Source organism: Zootermopsis nevadensis, unplaced genomic scaffold, assembly GCF_977971745.1.
Source record: "Zootermopsis nevadensis isolate Lab colony 2312 unplaced genomic scaffold, Znev_1.0 Znev_ptg000019l, whole genome shotgun sequence".
Classification (NCBI taxonomy): domain Eukaryota; kingdom Metazoa; phylum Arthropoda; class Insecta; order Blattodea; family Termopsidae; genus Zootermopsis; species Zootermopsis nevadensis.
The window spans coordinates 3,593,180-3,616,047 of NW_028259151.1; the positions used below are offsets into that span (position 1 = coordinate 3,593,180).

Below are 22,868 nucleotides of genomic sequence, written 5' to 3' on the forward strand. Positions count from 1 at the left end.
TGGCTCAGGATGGTGTCCATTGGCAGGACTTGGTGTTGTCAGTATTGGACCTGCGGGTTCAATAGTGGTATGGCATGAGGCATGTTAGCTTTGTGGTAGCATACTGGCTTCTTACCCATGGGGTCTAAAAATCAAATTCTGGTCAAGTCAAAATATTTTTCTTTCTTTCTTACAGTCACCGTGCTTTTATGTTATGTACAAGATATTCACATTTTCTGAAAATCTATAACCGTACATAATTTTATGATCCTACGGCAAGTGGCACAAGTTTGTTCATCCATCATGAAGAAAAGTACAGTTTCAGGATAGTCCCTAATGGCATAACATCCACATCAGATTTATCAAAATCCATCCAGTGGTTCTCGAATTTAATGACGCAGACTGACAAACAGACCAGACAGAAAGTTTACCGACGTTTCAGGGACCTATTGATGGAGGCAGCAAGGACCTCTGAAACGTCGGTAAAGTTCTACCAGACTACACGGCGCAACAGCCCAGAAGACAGCCATCTTCTAAAGTTAAATTCATACAAAAAAAGGAAATTATGCGTTCAAACCTTGGCCTTTGAAGCAGAAATGATCATTAACCAATTAAAATGCACAGATTTTAACTACACTCGTCATTTGGCAACCAAAAACATTAATTTATATATAAAACTGAAATTGTGTGAATATGTGTGAAAAGTATGTTCACTTATAGCCTAAGAATATACACACCGTTTTGCACCAAACCTGGCATAATTATTCTTTGAGACCAGGAATAGATTTTAGAAAGGGCAAAACTCTTGAAACTCTGAATTCTAGCCTGAGTCACGGCGGTTCCTGTAGCACGGAAACCAGGCACGAGAGAAGAACGGCGCCAAGACTCAGGTTGTTTGTTCAGGATAGGAGATAGCAGAAATAAGGACCAGAACCCCCAAAACTGTTCTGTGTTCGAGTCCTGGCGAAGATGGTTTATGTAGTTCGGAAACTAAGCACAACAGAAAACGGCGCCAACATCAAATTGGTTTATTTCGGCGAGCAGACCACAGAAACAACGGTCACTCCAAACCTTGTAAACCTGTCCGAGGTTCGAGTCCCGTGTAGATGGTTTCTCTAGCTCGAAAACTACGCGATACAAAAATTACCCCAATGTCAGAGTTATTTGTTTCGGCGAGGATATTACAGGAGCAAACCCACAGGCCCGTAAAACTGCCATGGGTTCCGCTGATGATTTCTTCTGTACTAATCTCTTCACAGGGTAAGACCAATGTAATTTGTTTTAGCGAAGAGACTAAAGGATTAAAGTCACAAACACGAAATCCACTACCACAAATGACAACTCATGCCATGCATCTGAATACAAAAGAGCAGGTGAATAGGATGAATATAACTAACAAACTAGATGGCTAACCGAACCCGAAGGTTCATCACCGAATTAACCAAAGCACTCCATCAGACCCTGTCCTGGGCGAGCAAAATCCAGTCCCCTTCAACTCCTATCTCCCATAGATCCAGCCTGACATTATCCTCCCATCTACGTCTAGGTCTCCCCAGCGGTCTCTTCCCCTCAGGCTTCCCAACCAATACCCGGTGCACACTTCTTGTCCCATCCATGAGCGCTACATGCCTCGCCCATCTCATTCTTCTCGACTTAATCACCCTGACAATATTGGGGGAGGAGTATAGATTTTTAAGCTCATCATTATGCAGTTTTCTCCAGACCCCATCGTCTTCTCTCCTAGGCCCAAATATCCTCCTCAACTCCCTATTCTCAAACGGTACGATCAATATATACCACATATTATAAGAAAGTAAATATAACTAGAGAAAACCTATACAATCATTCATAACTATTACTTTCCAGTACCAACAATTGACGCAATATTTTAGGCCAAATAACAATAAAGTACATCATACCTAGCACTGCAGAAAATGGTCCACGTTGGATTTGAGGTTTTCACGGCGGTGAGTCCGAAGATGGCTGTCTTCTGGGTTGTTGTGCCGTGTAGTCTGGTAGAAGTTTACAGACGTTTCAGAGGTCTTTGCTGCCTCCATCATCAGGGCGATGATGATGGAGGTAGCAAAGACCTCTGAAACGTCTGTAAACTACCAGACTACACGGCACAACAACCCAGAAGACAGCCATCTTCACATACTTAGGTTATAAAACCAGAAAAAACCCTGATATTTGTAAAAACAGAAATTCATATTGTATTTAAAACTACCAGCAACTTAAAACCAAAGAAACATCAAATCGATATTTTTAACAAGTGACATTTACCAGCTGGCTTCCCAAGATTGCTGCAAAAAATTCGTTGGTCATACTGGGAGTAGAGCAGAGGCCAGATTATCCGACACTTGATTTCAACCGACGTGCCGTTTCAGAACGCTCCATTTCATTAACAGTCAACTCGGCACGTAGCGGAATAAATCACCCCCCACCCCACCTACTACAATTTATGCACCCAGCTGCTACAATATAATACTGACGTACCACTGTTCAGGCGCTGGCACGACTTCACCACAAAGAAAAGGAAGGAGGTTCAGAAGCGAACTTCTTCGAAAAATAAACTCTCATTTACAAATTTTTGAGATTTTTTTCGTTTGATGCTATATTTCAATTTCTTCGTAATTCATTAATATCGTAAATTGAATTTTGAACTGAATTATATTTACCCTTATCTTTTTCATCAGTCTTCCATATTTAAAAACGTAAAGCTGTCCCACTACACGCCATGTAGGCGCTTTGGGGGAGAGAAGGTATAGCTCCTACTCATTCTTAACCTCAGCACTAGATAGTGGTGAGTGGTCAGCGTCACGCCCAGCCGCATTTTACCATCGGGAAAGGACCCTGGTACTCATTGGATAGGAGGCTGGGTGGGCCCCAGAGCCGGTCCGGACGCACAGGACAGAGGAAAAATTCCTCTGCCCCCGTCGGGGATCGAATCTCTGTCGTCCAGTCCGTAGCCAGTCACTATACTAGCTCGATATTACCCGACATATTAGATTATCCGACCGTCCTTTGGTCCCATTCAAGTCGGATAATCGGTACTATTGTAATTTCAAAGCCCGTTACATAGAATATATTTGACCAAAAGTTATTAAAATCAGCCGTCACAGTGGCCGCTTGGTCACTGGGACCGTGGGTTCGAATCCCACTCAAGGCATGGATGTTTGTCCGCGTCTTTCTGTGTTGTACTGTCCTGTGTACAGGCAGAGGCCTTGCGACGGGCTGATCACTCGTCCAAGGAGTCCTACCGAATGTCTAATAGATCAAAGCCAACGAAAGTTGGGACCCGCAGATGCTCAAGGCACTGAAGAACGGGTCGCATAAGTAGGTAAGTTATAAAAATCAATAAAACCAATTACAAATAAGTAAAATATGTCCTCCGTAGTGGACACTCCTATGGACCTACTGGAAAAAAACAAAACAATAAAGGTACACCATATTCGAGCAACCAAATGTTACACACCTCATCCAACTTCATATAGTCATTAATGAATTACCCCGATGTAGTCCATCTGAAAATTCCTTCGAACTTATTCAAAAATATCAGTATGTAATCAACCCCAAATAAATAGTATACCGAAGATATCCACATGGTAGACAAATCTGTGGAATGAATTTACCATATAAATAGCTCCATACAATTTAATTTTAATCTTAATATTAATTTTAATTTAATTCCAATTTTTAAGAACATAGTTGGCACATTACACCTCCAAGCTGGAGTGAAGATTTTGTTTTAATATCCAAACATGTTATCACTAATAAAAATGATTGTTTTAAGATATTATCCATGGTATCTACTTTAAATCTTCGAGTACTTTATTCTAGACGACGACATCTCGATGCTTTATTTCTTATTAATGAATTTAAGGGCAAAATAAATTGTCATTCCATTATAGACGCTGTTGGTTTACGTGTGCCGGCGAGGCAACTAAGAGAATTTTCTATTTTTAGTGTGAGCAGTGCACTAAGACATATTCCTTCAGCCAGGTGCGTCATCGCTGCAAATGACGTATGTATCTTTGGACGTATTTAGCGTAAACATTATCTCCTTTGAGGGCAAGTTCCCAATAAGGGAAATGATCTAGATAGGTTATCTTGATAGATGAACTAGCTTGGTTATCTGTATTTTTGTATTTCTTTAACGTTTTACATTTATATTAGTGTTTTCCTAGGTGGATTATTTGCTTTTATTTATATTTATTCATTTATTTTCTTTGTGTATATTGTTTCTATTTTGTGTTTGCTTGTATTTGGCTGTTACATTTAATACTGTACTTGTATATGTTTAGTTAATCTGCTTGTGTAATATTTTCCATTATTATTTTTTTATCATTGTATGTATTATTAGTGTTTGCCTGTTATAGGCTTCTTGCTGTTGGCAAACACTTAAATAAATGAACTGAATTGAATATTTGAAGGTAATAATCATAATATACTACGAAAGTTATGTATTTGGCTACCGAAGGCAAATACACCCTAAAAAAATTCATATTTGTAATATCAGTGACAAACGTCTTCCACGAAACTTTCACAGATCGCAGCAACCCCATCTATGAAATTCTAACGAAATAACATTTAACTGCACTTTGTGTCATGCGGTCATTCGACCGGTACCACAGTTCTTCTTCAGCTCTTGCTTTGACCGCGTCAACACAAGGTCTTCTCTGTGTAAGTACTCATTTCTATAGACATCCCTCCGTAAAAGTATTCTGCTTTATTTCATATTCAGTAATTTTACTGCAGTTACCTGTACATCCAAAAATACTCTCTCGGGGACGTCGCATAACTTAATGACATCTACAGCACAGACTATTTTAACATTTACATTTATGTAAGTTGTTCACATTATCATATTTTAAATATTCAATTACTTGTCTCTTATACTTCCTCTGCTTTCAATAATCTTGAAGAAAATTATACATGACCCCTGTATAATAAATAACCTTCGTTACAGATTGTGCAGGTTTAAATATCTTCTCTTCGTTAAGTTCAACGCGTACACAAGTATATACAGAAGAGACTGGGCAACTTGCTAAAGTTGCCTTCTATTCATATTACGCTGGATAGTTGAAAATATACTCTGAATTTTGTGACAGTAACTACAAATTATTCACAATACCCCCTTCCCCCGATTTGGAAACGAATAAGAGTTCCCATATTATGTATGATTTGAGGTTTTCACAGCGGTGATTATGAAGATTTCCGTCTTCTGGGTTGTTGTGCTGTGTAGTCTGGTAGATGTTAACCGACGTTTCAGAGGTCATACTGCTTCCGTCATCAGGGCGATGAGTATGAAGATTTCTGTCTTCTGGGTTGTTGTGCTGTGTAGTCTGGTAGATGTTTACCAAAGTTTCAGAGGTCCGTCATCAGGGCGAGGCAGTATGACCTCTGAAACGTTGTTTAACATCGACCAGACTACACAGCGCAACAACCCAGAAGACAGAAATCTTCATACTCATCGCCCTGATCACGGAAGCAGTATGACCTCTGAAACGTTGGTTAACATCGCCCAGACTACACAGTGCAACAACCCAGAAAACGAAAATCTTCAGTTCCCATATTAATTTAATATCTTGACGTTATAGATCTAGAATTTTGGTACCAACCCCTTAAGCCTAGAACATTCGATTGTTTATAGTACAGGACGTTACCAGTCCCTCTGTTGGTAAAATAAAATACGTAAACTACACTTAACAAGGATCCTTGTAGATGGAGTACCTAGATATTTCAAGGTGTGATTGTTTTATCATTACAAATTTTATTAATCTAATTTTTAATATTTTCAAAACAATCTATTAAAATGTCATACAGTTCAATTTTTAAATTTTTTATCATGGTAGTATGATGATGGGCAGATATTAGGCCCAAAGAAAGTTACATCTATACTGTATCCTTCATTAATTCATAATTTAAAAAAATAATTTGTTTTGTAGACGGAAAGAATGCTTGTTATATCATATTACACAACATGCTGTCTCACCACAAGACTACCAATGTGTTCTTCCTTTAGGGCGTGACACAAACCTGTTTTTCGGCTTCACTGTTCACACTGTTCACTGTTCACTGTTATTACACACACTAAAGGAGAAAGAATTACATGTAACTAGCTCAATGTTCTCAAAGCCGTGACATAGTAGAACACTGAACTAATGATAAAACAAATCTGATTTGAACGTGGACCAAGTAAGTCAAAAATTAATATTCTGTTGAAGCAACGAAGAGTTTTCGCAGACAACGACCTGCTGTGATAAGATTGTGCAGGGATCTGTTAACACCGTGGTGTGTTCACGCACAGCTGGTGTGACGCGCACGATCAACGTCCACCGCAAGTATCAAACAACTCGAGAACAGAAAACCATTATAATTATTACTGCAGAGTTCTACGAAACAACTGTCGGGACAATTTCCGTTTTCATTAACATAAATAATTTGTACGATCACAACTGAACTTTATTCAAATACTTACGAATATAATTGCAAATCGGATTTAAGCTGACTTTCGCCATGTGTTCACACTGCGTTATCGCAACTAAGTATGACTGTGTAATTTCTCCGCGTACTATATATCGACAGGGTCGTTAAATGAATCGTAAATAGTATACAGCAAGTTGGTCACACTGCACTTAACTTTTTGTAACCCAAGGTCATTCTTCCAATTATTTAAGCCTATATTCTGCTGTGTCCTTGATAAAGGTCTGATATTCACTAGGGGCATGATTGTTCCCTTTTTCCATACTGTAGCCTACTTTCCGAGTTCACAGAATATGACGTGCAAATGTATTCGAGGACATTGATCATGTCTGGGTGTCACTCATGCTGATGAAGTGGGATGAAAGTCCGTGCCTTGCGAATGCCATACCGCATAATCGACGACTGCACTGGCTCAATGTGCGTTTATCTTGTGAGACCACACAGTGTTAGTTTACTCGATAATTATAGTTACAGTGCACCCTCGAACTTCGAACGGTTTGACGTTCGAACAATTTGAAACTCGAACAAAAAATTCGAGGAAAATCCGGTTTTGAAACTCGAACGAAAACTCGAAAGTCGAACAAAAATTCGAAGAAAATCCGGTTTTGAAAATCGAACAAAAATTCGAAGAAAATCCGGTTTTGAAACTCGAACGAAAACTCGAAAGTCGAACAAAGAATCACGTGTTCGCACGCGCAGTCGCTCGGTCAGTTCTCCCGTGACCGGTTCAGCGAGCATCTCGCAAATTCAGTCTGTTTTTAAAGCGTTTTATTTATTTATTAATTTGGGTTATTTTTATATTATCTTTAATAATACCCATTCATATTGGCACCAAAGAGGTGAAAAGCCTAAGAGAAAAATCTTAATTTCTACGATAGAAATGAAAATGGAAATTATCACTAAGTGGGACAATGGACAATGTAATGCGACATTTTAGAAAAAATTTAAAAATAGACAGAAACAAATGACATTAGACAGGTTTCTCTCCAAAGAAAAATCAAGTGGTGGTAATGTTAATGAACCACAAAGAAGGGTAATTCATCCTCCAGTGAACAGTAATATCCCTCCTAATATTATTATTGATTGATTATTATACAATATTTTTTGTATGTACTATTATAAATAAAAACAATAAATTATTGAAATTAAATATACTTGTTATATCATTAGGCACTTAAAATGTTTTATATTGGGTAAATTTTGGGGGGTCTGCAACGGATTAATTCAATTTACATCATTTCTTATAGGGAAATTCAACTCGAAAGTCGAACCGTCTCCTGAAACGGATTGTGTTCGAAGTTCGAGGTTCCACTGTACTTCTATTACTATTCTGAATAGTCAGCCTGCGTGGAATAAATCATGGTCGTGTGTCAATTCATCAGCTACCTGCCGAATATGCAATTCTAAAATTTCTGCAACGGTGTCATATTAGTGTTATCAGCAGTGGCGAATCCTGGTCGAATTTCAAGTAGTGCGGGAATGTAACATTACATTTCCCCAACAATCAAACTATAGAATGCCCTAACTATCCTAGGTTGAAGGATTTAAAAATTTGCTAACACTGTTGAAAAAAAAAATTCGGAAGTGTGTTCTTTGTAGACAAAACTTTTTGTCTGCAGTCAGATTCGAACACGTAACTATTAAATCAGAATTAAATTACAACAAATTACGGAAGAATAAAGTATCTCCTTCCCTAGCACTTCTAACCTCGCCAATGCAGCACAAATAATACAGCGAATGTGAATAATAATACCGATAATTACTTTATATTCGTCAACAAGTTAATGGATTGCTTTAAATTCTTTAAAATACCACAATCTGCATATTTCGGTATCCACTTACATTTTTTCTTGTTATAAGTTCCACACGGAAGTTTCGAAACACATAGTTGAATAAAATACGAGTGCATAATTTTGACGAGTATTTATTCGAATACAACATACACATTAAAATTACGAGGACTTCGGGACTCGAACTTGCCAACGTGATCTTCGCATCAACGCTTGTCTCTCACCTCCGTGTTGCCGTAGGACTTGGTAACACGCCTCTGAAAATCAATTAGCATTAATTCACGTTTTCTTCAAATCAAGCAGACACACAGGTGTCTCTGCTCAAGACACCTGGAATAGATAATTGTAATTAATGGAAGGAACAGAAAAGACATGTACGGACAATTACAAGAAGATTACGAATGACGAATTGCTACACCAGCTGTCCGGTTTCGGACTTCGTTTTTGTCGCACGCAACATACAAGAGACGTGTTTTAAATATTTTGAATTTTTCGGGGAATATGTACACTCTCCCAGTGCCATCACAGAGCAGCTTGCGATGGTCAACTGTGTCAAATATTAAATAAAATTACTACGATATTTTGGCAAATGTTAACTTTAATGTAATCTTTGTCTTCTCGTGTCTAAATTTTCAGCCGCCAGAAGACATTCCAATCAACAGTTCATATTTCTTTGAGATGATACCCAGATAATTTACTCCAGTTTGGTCGCACTTTTAATTTTCTGATTCATTGACTGTTGAAACTATTATACTTCATCAGTAGTTCGGTTGTTGTGTTACAAATGTTTGATTCAAAGCCCTTTACGTATACGAGGTGCGATCGGAAAGTTTCAAGACTGTGTCAATAGAGGGCGAACCGGATGTAGTACGAGCTTCTGCCGCTAGGGGGTGCGACCTACATTCATAGTGAATCAGTGTGCCAGCCGGCATCATCGAATTAGCATTTCTTTCTTAGTTACGGGCGTTTTGGTAGTGCATTACACAGACCCTCCTGCGATTTCGGAATGGCGTGTGCATCAAATTTTGCCAAAGACTCGCCAAAACGGCTACGGAAACCTATGAAATGCTAAAGCAAGCATTTGGGGAGTCCGCAATGGGTCGTGCACAAACTTTTGTGTGGCATTCACGTTTTAAAAATGGCCGAACCTCTGTCGATGATGACGAGCGTTCTGGACGACCATCTTCGAGCACAACGAACGAAAATGTTACGAAGATCGACGTCGTACCATCAACGACTTGTGCGACATTGTTGGGATAGGCTATGGGACCTGTCAGCTGATTCTAAAGGAAGAACTCCACATGCGACGCATCATGACAACGCGCCAGCGCACACCGCCCTCAAAGTTCGGCAGTTTTTGGCCTCAAACACCATGGCCGTCATCCCGCACCCTCCTTATTCGCCGTGTGACTTCTTCCTCTTCCCAAAGATGAAAATTCAGCTAAAGGGAAGGAGATTTGAGACGATAGAAGAGATTCAGGGGAACTACTTCGAGGGTGATGGATGAATTTAATACCTGAGATAAGTGTACGGGTTTTTTTATAGGCGCAGTCTGGAAACTTTCCGATCGCACCTCGTATTTAGAATTTGTGTACATTTTAACAAACACTATATTGTAATTGTAATTTCACTGTTATTCTTCTTCGACTTTTATGGATCGCGCCTTCTGGTCTTATCCAAATTACAATTAACTTCTGAAACTAAATAATTTCAGACATTTGTCATGATTCCTTTGACGGGGAATCTGTCCATGGCAACGCAACAATTCTGGTGCGTTCTCCGCAACTTTAGCCTTCGAGAATGGTAAATAGTTCACTCGTCACTAAAAACGTAACGTACAGGCACATCTTCATCTAGTTCACACCTAGCCCACAGAATGCCTTATGTCTGATCTTGTATCAGCCATGGTGGCTCGACACATCTGCACGTTTTAGGGCTTCAGATGCAACCTCTTATGGTCTTCTATTGTACGTCCCAACAAAGGCAGGGGTTATCTGCTCGGTGCAGGAGAATGGTAAGGTCGCAGGGCTACGCGGTATGACGAATGTCAAGTTCTGTTTCTCGCCTTCGTTGACATTTACACGAATTTCTCTACTGGGCTAACGACAAAACTCATCCTCATTTGTTCATCAGTTTCGTCCCTCACAATTGGCCTGCCATTTTGCAAACATGTCTCACAGAGGTCAAATATATTTTTGTTATTCCCCGCGTTTTGACTGCAGTTAATACAGTTACAGGATTACAACAGCGTTTTACTTATTATTTTTACAGTATATTTTGTCAAAGTTCATTTTGTTCGTCTGCCTTTACAAACTGCTTCATTTCATTCTGTTAAACTCATTCACCACTCACTGATAAACTTCCAAGAGGATATTTCTGCCGTAAAAAATCTGCTGCGGTTCACAAGATAAAATCTGAATTTGGGCGGCGGAGAGCAACATTACCGACTATATACATTTTTAACGAAACCAGTGTTCTTTGTGGTGTGCTTACGCATCGAGTGTTGGGGAGTGACACTAAATATGGCGGTATTCTGGGTCATGACGCACTGCGAACTTGCAAGTAGGTACAAAAGTTTGGGGAGAATGTATCGTTCCTATTTTCAGGGCTGAAGATGGAGGCAGTATGTTCCTCCAGAACGCTGGTACCTACGTATAAACCTACACGGCTTTACAGCCCAGAAGACCACCACTGATATCTTAGCCGCTGTAAGAATGACAGATTTGAGATGGATCGCATATTAACCTCGGTATTAAATGGACGTGTTTGATCAGCTTAACGCTTCGGCCTCCTTTCCCCAGAGTAAATCGGACAGGTGGATGCGTAGAAGCCACCAACACCTGATTATCAGCCTGTAGATATGACAGCATGATAAAATTAAACGGATAAAGGAATAATGGCGGCAAGATTGGACATACTGCCTGAGTACGTTAACTTTAAATGCGGAAAATATGAGAACTAATGAAAGTATTGTAATGCGCGGGGGAAAAACATTCACGTGGAAGACAAATGTTTACATCCACCGGCAGTCTACTTTTACAGTCAATTAAGTAATTTCTCGAGTGTCTTCAGGATATCTTCAGATTCAGAAAACAAATCCAGATTTATCATACAGATTGAATATCGTGGTGTTATAAAAAAAGGTTTTAATTTTACGATTAAGAAATGTCAAATGAACATTTAAAACTTCCAATTGAAAATTCAACAAACTGGAAAAAAACAACAACTTTGAAGCCAACATGGCAAACATCAGCTAAGAGAAATTAGTCAGTCACCTGGTATAATACGTAAGCCCAGTTATGAAAGAATCGACGTAGGTGACTTCGATTTTTGTTCAGTCAGATAATTCACAATGTTTACGTTGTGAAGAAAGAATTTTCAACATTAAAAATATATTACAGACCTTGAAAGAAGAAATTAAGTTCTTGAGAAAATATTGAGGACAGTTTTAAATTTAAAAACCGTTAAAATAAGAGGTCCTTCTTGATGGAGAAAATTTTTATTGTCGTACGGAGGACAACCTATTCCAGAAGAAGAAAAAGAAAATTATGAACTGGCTTCAAACAATTAACTTCTGCATTTGGAAGAAACGTGAATTCACCTGACATACAGACAGTAAGACAGAAGGATTGTGATGGTCAACCCTAGATAATTGTACATGTTGGTTTGCAGAGGGAGTCCGTTCAAGTGAATGTCTGATTCTTAAGTCAAAGACGAAGAGTGGCGATTACGACGACAAAATTAACTTCATAAATTTTTTGAAGCCGGTTAGGGAAATGTTAGTTCCCAATCTTCCATAAAAATATCTAACAGTGTTAGACAACGCTCCGTATAATTCCATACAAATGAATACACCTCCGATTTTGACGTCGATAAATTAGCAATTCAGGAGTGACTTGATGTAGATAATACAAATTACGAGATAGAATACTGAATTACTTCAACTTGTTTTGAGTCAAGGTCCCCTAAATATGTCACAGACTGAAACCTCAATGTTAGTCCTATATCACTGTGACCTAAATGCAGCAGAATTTATTTGGAAAATTGTTAAATCCAAAGTAGCTCATAAAATGCTGGTCGAAGTGCAGCTGCCATTTCGGACCCTATGACGCAAGTTACCGAAAATATAAATGTACAAGACTGAAAAAGTGTCATTTCACATGTGAAAGAATAGAAGGTAATTACTGATCTAAGGATCATCTATTACAGGATGAAATAAAACACATCTATTTGTTATTGTACGATTTGCATCCACACATTCATCCATCCATCTTTATTACATTCCATGCATCCATAAGTCAGTCTGATGATGTGTGATGAACAAAATTGTAAATAGTATTACCGATTACACCTTTATGGTAAGATATTTTCTTCCTTTCAGGATTTTAGAGGGGGACGATCGTCAAATAACCTGTTCCCTATCAAACCCCGTTTTGCTCTTGGTTCAAATGTTTCACTTCACCGTTGTCTGCCCCGTGTCTAATAAATTTGCAAACATTCCAAATTTCACTCTCCCATAACCCAGCTTTCTTTGTTCATTAGACGCAAATGAGTTCACATTGCTAATGTTTAAACACTACACTAAAATAACTTTTCAACTTATAAATTATTATTTAAATTTTAGATACAATTTATAAACTGCCTTCACTTTAACGTGCAATGAAACAGAGAACTATGGGAAAAATGGTAACTATAAAACTAATGAATATCTCAACATTCGGTAAATATTTTTAGCATTGTTGGCAGGACTGCCAAGAGCAGGTGTTCATGCCCATTCTAGATTCTTCATTTTCTCTATTCCATAAAAATTGCTCCAGATTTCGTTTCTCTTTCATTCTGTTTGATTTGAGAGTTGTTACAACGAGCCGGTGGAAGGAGTAGCCTTCTTGAGGAAGATGGCTTTGACGCATTCTAAGGTGGTCAGATATCAAGCTCGGATATTCCCTTATCATTTCTAGGCCGTATGTGAGGATAAGCGTTATTTTGGTGTAGATGACCTTCATCGCTGCGTGTTCATGTGAGACAGTGGTATTTCTATGCCAGCGCCCTCAACTGGTCGCGAAGAAAACGGCTTGTACAAACCTGCGGTGCGACAAGAACATTTCGTGATTTGGTAGCGCTGCGCCGTGTAGAAGGTCGTGTCTAAGTACACGTATACGTGTATTTTGTAGTCGCGCCACCGTGGCCACTCCGTGTGAAAGGGCACTTTCCCTCAAACGGTAGTCAAATATCTCTAAGAACACTGCAAGTGAAAGTTCTACGTCTGATATCTTCAGAGAAAGTAAGCGGTTCTCCAGAAACATTTTGTCCTGATACAAGAAACAACGATTTCGTTTACCGATTGACTGAGACTGAGTATCTTTGATTTAAATTACATTTAAAATCGAACATTTGTAAAATGAAAATACAACTGCAGTCTTGGCGTATTATAAGGATGCGTCTCGTTTACAAATGGCTTCTGTTTATGCATTCGTCTCACACTGAGAGCAAGTTTATGACGTAAGGAAATCGAAACAGTGCCCACACTCCTTTATTATTATGGCCCTTTGCGCAAGTGACTTATTTAATGCATGCCAAACGATCCAATGTAAATGGTGAAATTGAAACACAGGGACTTCATGGTGATAAATATGGCGATTCTATCAAAATCAGTGGATACTGTGAGGTTACTGTGGCCTATATGACAAAATGTATAAAATATTCCCTCCGTCAACTCTACTCATGGCCTGGGGTGAGAACGTTCTTGGGCCAATGGGACAAACCTCGGTTTGTTCTGTGAGATCTTATGGAGCGTCTCGCCTGACCTAACCTGTCAAATACCACATCATCCGTCTTTTACTCCTTGAACTCTGCGTAACAACCCGAGTGGTTCCGCTATTGTGTACCAAGTTTGTCGAGTCTTATCAACTACAGTATGTTTACTAACATACGAAACAACCTTAAAATAAATTAAATACGCGATTCTAAGAGTAAATAGCGGTTATTTCCTAGAACATGATTGGCCAAACCGGTACTTGTTATGTACTGTCCACAGATCATGAGAAAAGCCCTGCGGGAGGAATGTTTACTGCCTGGTGGACTAGAGGGCTGCTATTGGTGGGAAGTGTGATACGTCAGAGTTTTACGCTACTACACAGACTGAAAACATCAAGCAGTTAAGATTATCGTGTATTGAGTGCGTCTGTACTGTGTTCTGTGGGTGTGATAATATTCTATATTCAATCACAGGTGATTTAAAAATGTCGAGTGTACGTAAACAGGGGAAAAGTATTCACAGGGAAGCTGTGTGATGAGGAAGAAAGACGGAAAGATCTAAAATTTAACCTTGACTCGTGCAACAGACAGGGCAGCTAGATACGCGGGCGTATCTAAGGCTTAAATTAAGAAGGTTAGGCGAGAGTCAAAAGATAGAGACGATAAGGGCACACTCATCTTTACACACGCCAGGGAAACACCGGCCTAGACCTACTGATAGGAATGTCACCATTGACTCCTTTGACATGTCAGAGATAAGGCGGACTGTGCAAGAATTTTACGCAATACAGAAGAGAGTACCAAGCTGCCCCAAGCTACTGCCCATAATTAAACAAAAAATTGACTTTCCATGGGGTGTTGATTCTCTACGGAATATTTTACATAACTTAGGGTTTAAATGGAAGAAATGTATGAGTAAACGCAAGATCTAGATTGAAAGGCCGGACATATTAAACTGGCGAGGGAGGTATTTAGTGAATATTAAGACGCTTCGCAATGAAGGAAGACAAATATTCTACTTAGATGAAAGCTGGGCAGACAGCAATTTAACTTTCAAAAAGTGCTGGCAAAGTACGAAAGTTAAAGGATGGAAATGCTGGAAAAAGACTGATTATGGTTCACGCTGGATCGCGTGCTGGTTTCCTTCAAGGTGCGGGACTGATATATAAAGCTAGCTCGGCAAGTGGCGACTACCATGGTCAGATGAACAGTACAAATTTTGAAAAGTGGGTTAGAGAGAAAATGTTACAGAATTTGCCCCCCAGTTCAGTGGTAGTACTTGATAACGCTCAATACCACAGTGTACAAGCAGATAAAGCCCCATCAAAATATTCGGTTAAATCTGAAATGATCTCATGGTTACAACGGCACGGAGTTTTCTGTGATCCAGCTATGAGAAAAGGCCAACTGTATGACTTAATACTGACAAGGAAACCAAAAGGAAAAAAAATCAAAACTGATCAGTTACCAAACGCTCATGGTCACATTGTAGTTAGGTTGCCTTCATATATGTGACCTTAGCATGGTGCACACGAGCGGGAAAATGCCGCGCGTGCTCGCAGCGAGGAAACCCGTGACAGTGCACACGTAGCGTCATCGCTGCGAGCACACCGAAAAACTCTCACCAGTACTAGATTGGATGGCAACCAAAATGGATGAGTACAGAAGAAAACGTGTAGTTTTGCCTATTTCGTTTATGAATACATCCTTAAAAAACGCAATAGGAAGTATTAGACACACCCGTTGGTTAGTTCACGGCTGTTAAAAGGGGCGTTCGTGACAGTGTTTACAGATTTAAGAGAAGATGAAAGTAAATTTCATAATTATTTTCGTATGAGCTTAAAGTCGTTAGATGAGCTAGCAGCAAAACTGGATGCATCCATCAAAAGTAAAGATTCTGCGATGAGGTTTGCAATACCTCCTCCATGACTGGAAGGCGGTAGCTGTTGCAAGGATTGCGAACCACGTGTGCACTGCCCAATGCTCTCACACAGTCTGCTGCTTCGCGGCGATCGGCGAACTCGCTGCGAAGCAGCAGTGGTTGGCGAGCGCAAATTGCTCGCCGCGTCCTCGCGGCGTCACCGCCATAATGTGCGTGGCTCCATTGCTTCACATGTACTGCTAAAACGCGCGAGAAAATGACGCGGCGAGCTCGCTAAAATAACTCGCTCGTGTGCATCGAGCCTAAGGCTTTTAGGTTGGCTAGTAGCAGCTCGTCACTCACCGCGAAATCTTGCGCATGCAAGGCTCTTCTCCTGATCTGTGGACTATACTGTCCACAGATCACGAGAAAAACCCTGCGGGGGAAGTCGTTTCTGGTGCGGTGCGGGGGGAATGTTACTTATCAGCTGGACTAGAGGGCTGCTATTGGTGGGAAGTGTGATACGTCAGAGCTTTACGCTACTACACACAGACTGAAAACATCAAGCCGTTAAGAGTAGCGTGTAGTGAGTGCACCTCTAATGTGTTCTGCGGGTGTTACGATAATATTCTAGATTAAATCGCTGTGCCGCTGTGAGGTAATCTTAAAGCTGTACCCATTAGAACACATGAAAGCCTGTCGTCTGTTGTTCGTTCAGTGGTTGTGGAACGAATGCTTTTAGGATCGGTCGTCACTCACCGCGAAATCTTGCGCATGCGCGTATATCGAATTCCTAGCAGGGCTTTTCTCCTGGTCTGTGTACTGTAGTAGTGTCGTGTCTTCGTTGAGGAACGAAATGATTCCTCGAATGCTGTATTACGCACTTTCTCAACGTCAACACTTATCAGTGCTCACTCGACTATCTCTGCACACAGTGATATTTAACAGCTGATAACGTAATCACAAAATGAGAAAACAAGTAGGAAATGAGCTGTACACGTAAATACAAGGTCAATATTATCATTATCATCTGACATGCCAAAAAGTGTAAATCATCATGAAGAAAATCTTTTGTTCGCGTATCTCAGTGGTCCCACAGTGTACAGTGCTGCTCCCTATTCAGTCTCAATACACTTCAAACTCATATTTTTAAACCGCCTTTCTTGATCTTCCGATCATGTTCTGGGTCCCATTAACATTTGAAATGCTGAAAAGGACAGTTATATTTTTAAAAATGTTTGAATTCCATGCTAAATATTTGCGACCCTTCAGCGGTATAAATTTCGACTTAAAGTTGAAATATTAAATCAAACAAAGTAATTTTAAAAGCTCTGCGCTTGAAGAATGTAAGAAAGTTTGTGTATTCAATCTCAGATCCAGTGCTGTTGTGAAGTAAAGTTCTAACTTCGTCCTTTAAACATTATCATACCACTTCAGTTTCTATCTAATACGTTGATTCTTTCAAAACACACGCTTCTGTAGTACGCGACTGTAATCTTGAGACTTGCAAGGAATGCAGAAAGTCGGAAGCGTTAAAGACTGACGCTATCTTTCCGCCTTCCTCCTTCACCCCACTTCTTCACCCAGCAAGTTTCAAGATTACAGTCTTACACTGTAGATGCCTTCACATTGTGTCTTCTAAGCTGTATTAAGCATATTTCAGATAAGACGCATTGCCCAATACGAGATAAAACGAAATTAGCGAATAAGCTCTCCACACTGAGATTTATTGTTACAAACAAGCCGAAAATTTGTAAAACATATATCGCGTGACGTTTTGTTTTCATGATACACGTCATCGAGGAGCCGGGATAGCTCAGTCAGTATAGTGACTAGCTACGGGCTGGACGACCGGGGTTCGATCCCCGACGGGGGCAGAGGATTTTCCCTCTAGCCTCTGCGTCCAGACCGGCTCTGGGGTCAACCCAGCCTCCTCTACAATGGGTACCGGGGTCCTTTCCCGGGGGTAAAGCCGACCGGGGCGTGATGCTGACCACTCACCCCCATCTAGTGCCGAGGTCAAGGAAGAGAGGAGCTATACCTCCACTCACCCCAAACGCCTACATGGCGTATAGTGGGACAAACTTTACTTTACTTTGATACACATCATCGTCAAATGGCGCAGGCCATCAAATGGCCAAACCATGGACGCCTCGTAGTTAAAATATGCGTTCGATGCGGCATCCATCCATTTCACGACAAACGGACACGCCTTACCATGTTGGCACTGACTGTTGCCACAGCAGTTTGAAGTCTTGCCACGAGATCTTCAACATTCCTGGGAGGCACAGCGTAAACGTGTTCCTGCTGGTGTCCCCACAGGGAAAAAAATTACATTGGAGTTAGATCCGGCGACCGAGGAGGCCATACAGTCGGCCCTCCAAGTCCAATTCAGCGACGTTTAACCAATGCCTGGCATCTTCCGCACAGTGCGCTGGAGCTACATCGTAGGCAAAGCACAACCTCTGCCTCTCAGCTAGAGGCACATCTTCTGAAGCAGGCTTGAAACCCACGTCGGCGGATAACATGAGGATTATCCTGTGCCCAGAGGCGACTGTTATGGGCGTCGAACATACCCATAACCTCACGCAATCGTCTGGAAACAGATGTGAGATCCACGAGTAGTGGTATGAGTGCAATTGTTCGTCATTAAGTACGTCAAGGACCCTTGTTGGAAACAGTCCCAACTGTCGTGTGATATCGTCTCGTTCTACCGCTGTAAGTATGGCATCTTCATTGGCTGGTGACCGTACACTCCGTGGGCGACTTGATTCTACATACACAGCAGGTGTTAACACCTGTCGTGCCTCAATAAGACGGTGCTCCATTCGCCCTGCTGTGCTCTGTGTCCTGAGTGCACCTAACAACGCGATTTGTGTATGACACTGCTCAGAAATGTGCTATTCCATTTGACAATGACGTGTATCTCGAAAAATAATCATTTCAAGACATACGTTGCATAGCATTTTCGACGTATTTATTTAAGAAGGAATCACAGTACGAAGATCTTGTGCGCAAATTTCGTTTCACTCTGTATAATCTCGCTGTAAGGATTACCGGCCAGTTCAACTCACCCACAAACACAATACACGAAAATAAATGTATTTACTTTCGCTAATTTAAATATTTCTTCAAGTGCGCAGGTTGTAGGGCGTTGAATAGCAAGTGGCATGAGAGCGAATGGGAGGAATATTTCAAACACAGAGATCAAGGCGTACCTCTGTGGAAAAAAAAATATATATACGCCTGATAGCTGGCCTCCGGGCCTTGATGTTGTGTTTCTGAACTTGAGAATAAGCACCTCACACTGCAAGTGCACGTGCAGCTTCTAACGGTACAATAGAAGATTCTTGGCAGTTAACTCGCAGAAACTAGTGAAATGAGAAATAATGCCGTTTTCAAATAAGTGAGTAGTGACTCAAATGCCTACAGTTGGTCAGCCTGTCTGTCACCAGAAAATACATCAACATATGTAAAACTGAACCCTGTGATTACGTCAGTCCGTACGCAAAACACCGTGACCTTGTGTCCGTGACCCCCCGGAGCCTCTGCAAGGGTCAGCGCATGCAACTAGAAGAGCATGTGATGTGTTACTGTTTCAACGTAACACACTACATCTACGTCACTTGCTGGTTTTGTTTGGCACGCCAGTAATAATCAGGAAACTTAAAGATGTGTGTGTGATAAAAGAGATGGTTTAACAAATGCTCGGTTAACATCGTCAGTGTCTTAACACAACGTCCAATTTGATGCAAAACAAAAACTACCGGCTTGTGGGTTTCTAAACAGCTGGAGGGACATGGACACTAAACAACGCACGCAACACTCTAGGCCTGTTCAATTAACGCAGTCAAGAAACACTTTCATTTTGTATTGAATTTAATTTAAATGTGAGTTCTTGCGTACACGGTGAATTTTTCGGGGTTCAATTAAAAGTGGATAATGTATAACTAGCTGAGCGACTGTTAGTTTTATCAGATTATCAAAAACGCCTACATTCTGTGGAATTATTTTAATTTATACAGCATATCGGTAATTTATTACTCACCCTTTAATAGGGATGTTCCCTGACAAAACGAACCTTAAGAGAAAAAGCCGTTGTATTTAATTCATTTACAGATTGTCACGGCAGTGAAAAATTTGATTGTGACTTTCGGGTTATGATACTGTACAGTCTTATAAAGGGATTGTCAAGGTTTCGGAGCAACCACCTACAAGGCTGCACGACATCACAACTGGAAGGCCACAATCGAAGTATTGAAGATGGCTGTCTTCTGGGTTGTTGCGCCGTGTAGTCTGGTAGAAGTTTACAGACGTTTCAGAGGTCCTTTCTGCCCCCAAAATCAGAGCGATGAGTCTACCAGACTATACGGCGCAACAACCTAGAAGACAGCAATCTTCAAATCCACCGCCGTGAAAACCTCAAATCCTACACATCAAAAACTGTTTGTGTCCATTTAATGTGGTGGAGTGAGTGATATGTGAGGAAGATGATGAAGGGTGATTTGGGAGAGATCTGTAAGGAACTGGTACAACCTAATCGAAGGAGCTATTCTGGCAGTGGTCTGAATGCACGATTATTTATGAAATATAAGAAATCACTCACAATAGCAGGCACTTCGGCCGATATCCGTACCGGAAACAAATCATAAATTACCGCTTAGGTAATCTGCTAGATAGTTTAAAACTCACAGCAACTCACATTAAATTAAGGTTAATTTTACAGCAAATTTTCATTCACTAAACCTAGCCCGTTTAAACATGAAATAACGATGAACTCTAATCCAGTAATAGTAACCCGTACAAAAATTGACCGTGGTTCTGCGTAAATGGAAAGTTTTACCTTAAAGACCATTAAACCAGTTTATACAATCAGAACTGCAATTAAAAAACAGAAACTTATCTTTTAAAATTCCGTTATATCTAAATTATTACATACAGATAAAAATTCATTTATGGGTAGTCATTTATTCTATACGGAGGGAAAAGCAAGAAATATAAAATAATAATTACACAAATAGTTTAAGTAATCGTGTGAAAAATTTCTGCTAATAGACTCTGTACTTCTCCAGTACTAAACCTTGTGTGATACGTTTGTTACAACATGGCCTATGAAGATCGGTTTATGCATCGTCAAAATTATCGTTCCTCCTAGCCCACAGCTGTTGTCAGTTAACGCAGTCTGGCGGGACTGTTAATTCATCGTATCGCAACTTTAGCAGAGTCCTTGAGGAGTTAACAGTACACGTCAAGAAAATCCCCACCCTTTATGGAACTATAAGTTGCATCACCGTGTTCACAAATGCCCGCCATCAGTCCCCATCCTGAGCCAGATTAATCCAACCGACATCGCAAACCCCATTTTCCTAAGATTCGTTTGTATATTATCCTCCCATCTAGCCCAGGTCTGCTGAGTGGTTTCTTCCCTTCAGACTTACCAACCAAAATTTTGCACGCATTTATCATGTTCCCCAAGCGCATTACGTGTCTCGCCTGTCTAATCCTCCTCTACTTGATGAGTATAAATTATAGAACTCCTCATTATGCACTTTTACCAGCCTCCTGTAATTTCATCCCTCTTTGGTCCAGATTTCTCCTGTTCTCAGCATCAAGTGAGCCAGACTCTGGTCTTAATGGGTTATTCACTCCACCATTTCGTACTGTTTATTTTATCGAAATAAAACAGGATGGGCCGCAAGTCGCAGACGAGTAGATACCACTCCTGTTTTTTATTCGGTTTGGGTTCAAATCCCGGCCCTGAGACTGGCTTTCTTGAGGTTTTCTATCATTCTCCTCAATACCTCCAGGCAGATAGAGATTAGAACCTTAAATCGGACTTCTACGGTTTCTTTCCGTCTCTTCCAAATCATTATTCATTAATCATCCTATCATTCGACGCTATACAGTCCGTGCTACTGACAGCGCCATTAACTAAACCATTTAGGTAGTCTCTAACAGGAATGTTCGTATTTAAACATCATGGCTATCGGCGAGATGGTTTAAAGTCCACAAAGAACATACACGGAAGATACATTTGCGTGTGTACGTGAAAACGAAAGATTTATTTTGTACGATTTGAGGTTCTCACGGCGGTGAATTCGAAGATGGCTCTCTTCTGGGTTTTAGCGCCGTGTAGCCTTCATGATGGTGCCAGCAAGGACCACTTAAAAACGTCGGTAAACTTCTACCAGACTACACGGCGCTACAATACAGAAGACAACCATCAACAGACTTGTTTTCTATATCAACCAAGATTTTGGGTCGTATCAGTACCCTTTTGCTGTTTTATCCAGTACAGAGTACTTCACGCCTTACAATAAAACACTAATGGCATCATAGGTCATCATTTAGTTGATAAGATGCCATGCAAGATTTTAAACAATTGTCTTTATGACGTACATCGGTAACAATTCAAATTAACCATACATGGAATTTAATCTGTAGATAAGAAAAATATGCCTAACTGGACCAGGCAGTGTTAGCATTAGTGTGACTAAACTGTGTTCACGATAACGCGTCTCAAAACTGAAGTCGCAGAGAAGAATAAAATTATTGCGTAAATATAAGGATGATTTCAAAAATATGTTCGCGAGAAAGATTTAAAAAAAAGCACTAGACACTAAGACGCAGAAGCAGATAAATTAGCCACGCTGTGCCTCAAAAAGACATTTTTTTCTTTCAAATATTAAATTCGGTGAACATCATATTTATTTTTATTCGCGTATTATTTAAGAATTAATCAGAAACAGATAAAAAGAGACCATTTTAACGCTGTATCATTTGTTACAAAACTTATAAAACAAACTACAATTAAATCCATTGTTCTGATTTCATACAAAAAAATTATAAACCACAAATAAGCAATTATTTATATATAATACATAGATTACGACTTTATTATCGTGCGAGACAATTTTAACGGGCATCTTCATTTCTTGGTTTATTTCAGAAAACTGTGCCATAAGACCAGATTATATTTCGCTGCGTGGTTGTGAGTG

General features: G+C 40.2%; 1 protein-coding gene and 1 long non-coding RNA gene across 5 annotated transcripts in view; one reads left to right on the forward strand and one right to left on the reverse strand.

Annotated features, from left to right (window-relative positions):
• The window catches only part of Cpr (Cytochrome P450 reductase), a 74,776-nt gene that overhangs the window by 22,630 nt on the left and 29,278 nt on the right, over positions 1–22,868 (reverse strand). Inside the window, exon 1 of one of the 4 annotated variants that reach the window (XM_087351461.1) lies at positions 6,461–6,517. The exons of 2 other annotated variants lie outside the window; for them this stretch is intronic. In XM_087351461.1, the coding sequence (XP_087207587.1) occupies positions 6,461–6,500 (40 nt within the window). In that variant the 5' untranslated portion in view covers positions 6,501–6,517. Of the gene's footprint in view, positions 1–6,018; positions 6,247–6,460; positions 6,518–22,868 lie in introns of those variants that run through there. One more of the 4 variants, XM_087351463.1, reaches the window with a different exon arrangement.
• LOC110838794 (uncharacterized) overlaps positions 4,590–22,868 on the forward strand; it is a 59,090-nt gene continuing 40,811 nt past the window's right edge. The window contains exon 1 of the long non-coding RNA XR_015535857.1: positions 4,590–4,662. This is a non-coding gene — a long non-coding RNA (uncharacterized LOC110838794). The remainder of the gene's footprint in view (positions 4,663–22,868) is intronic.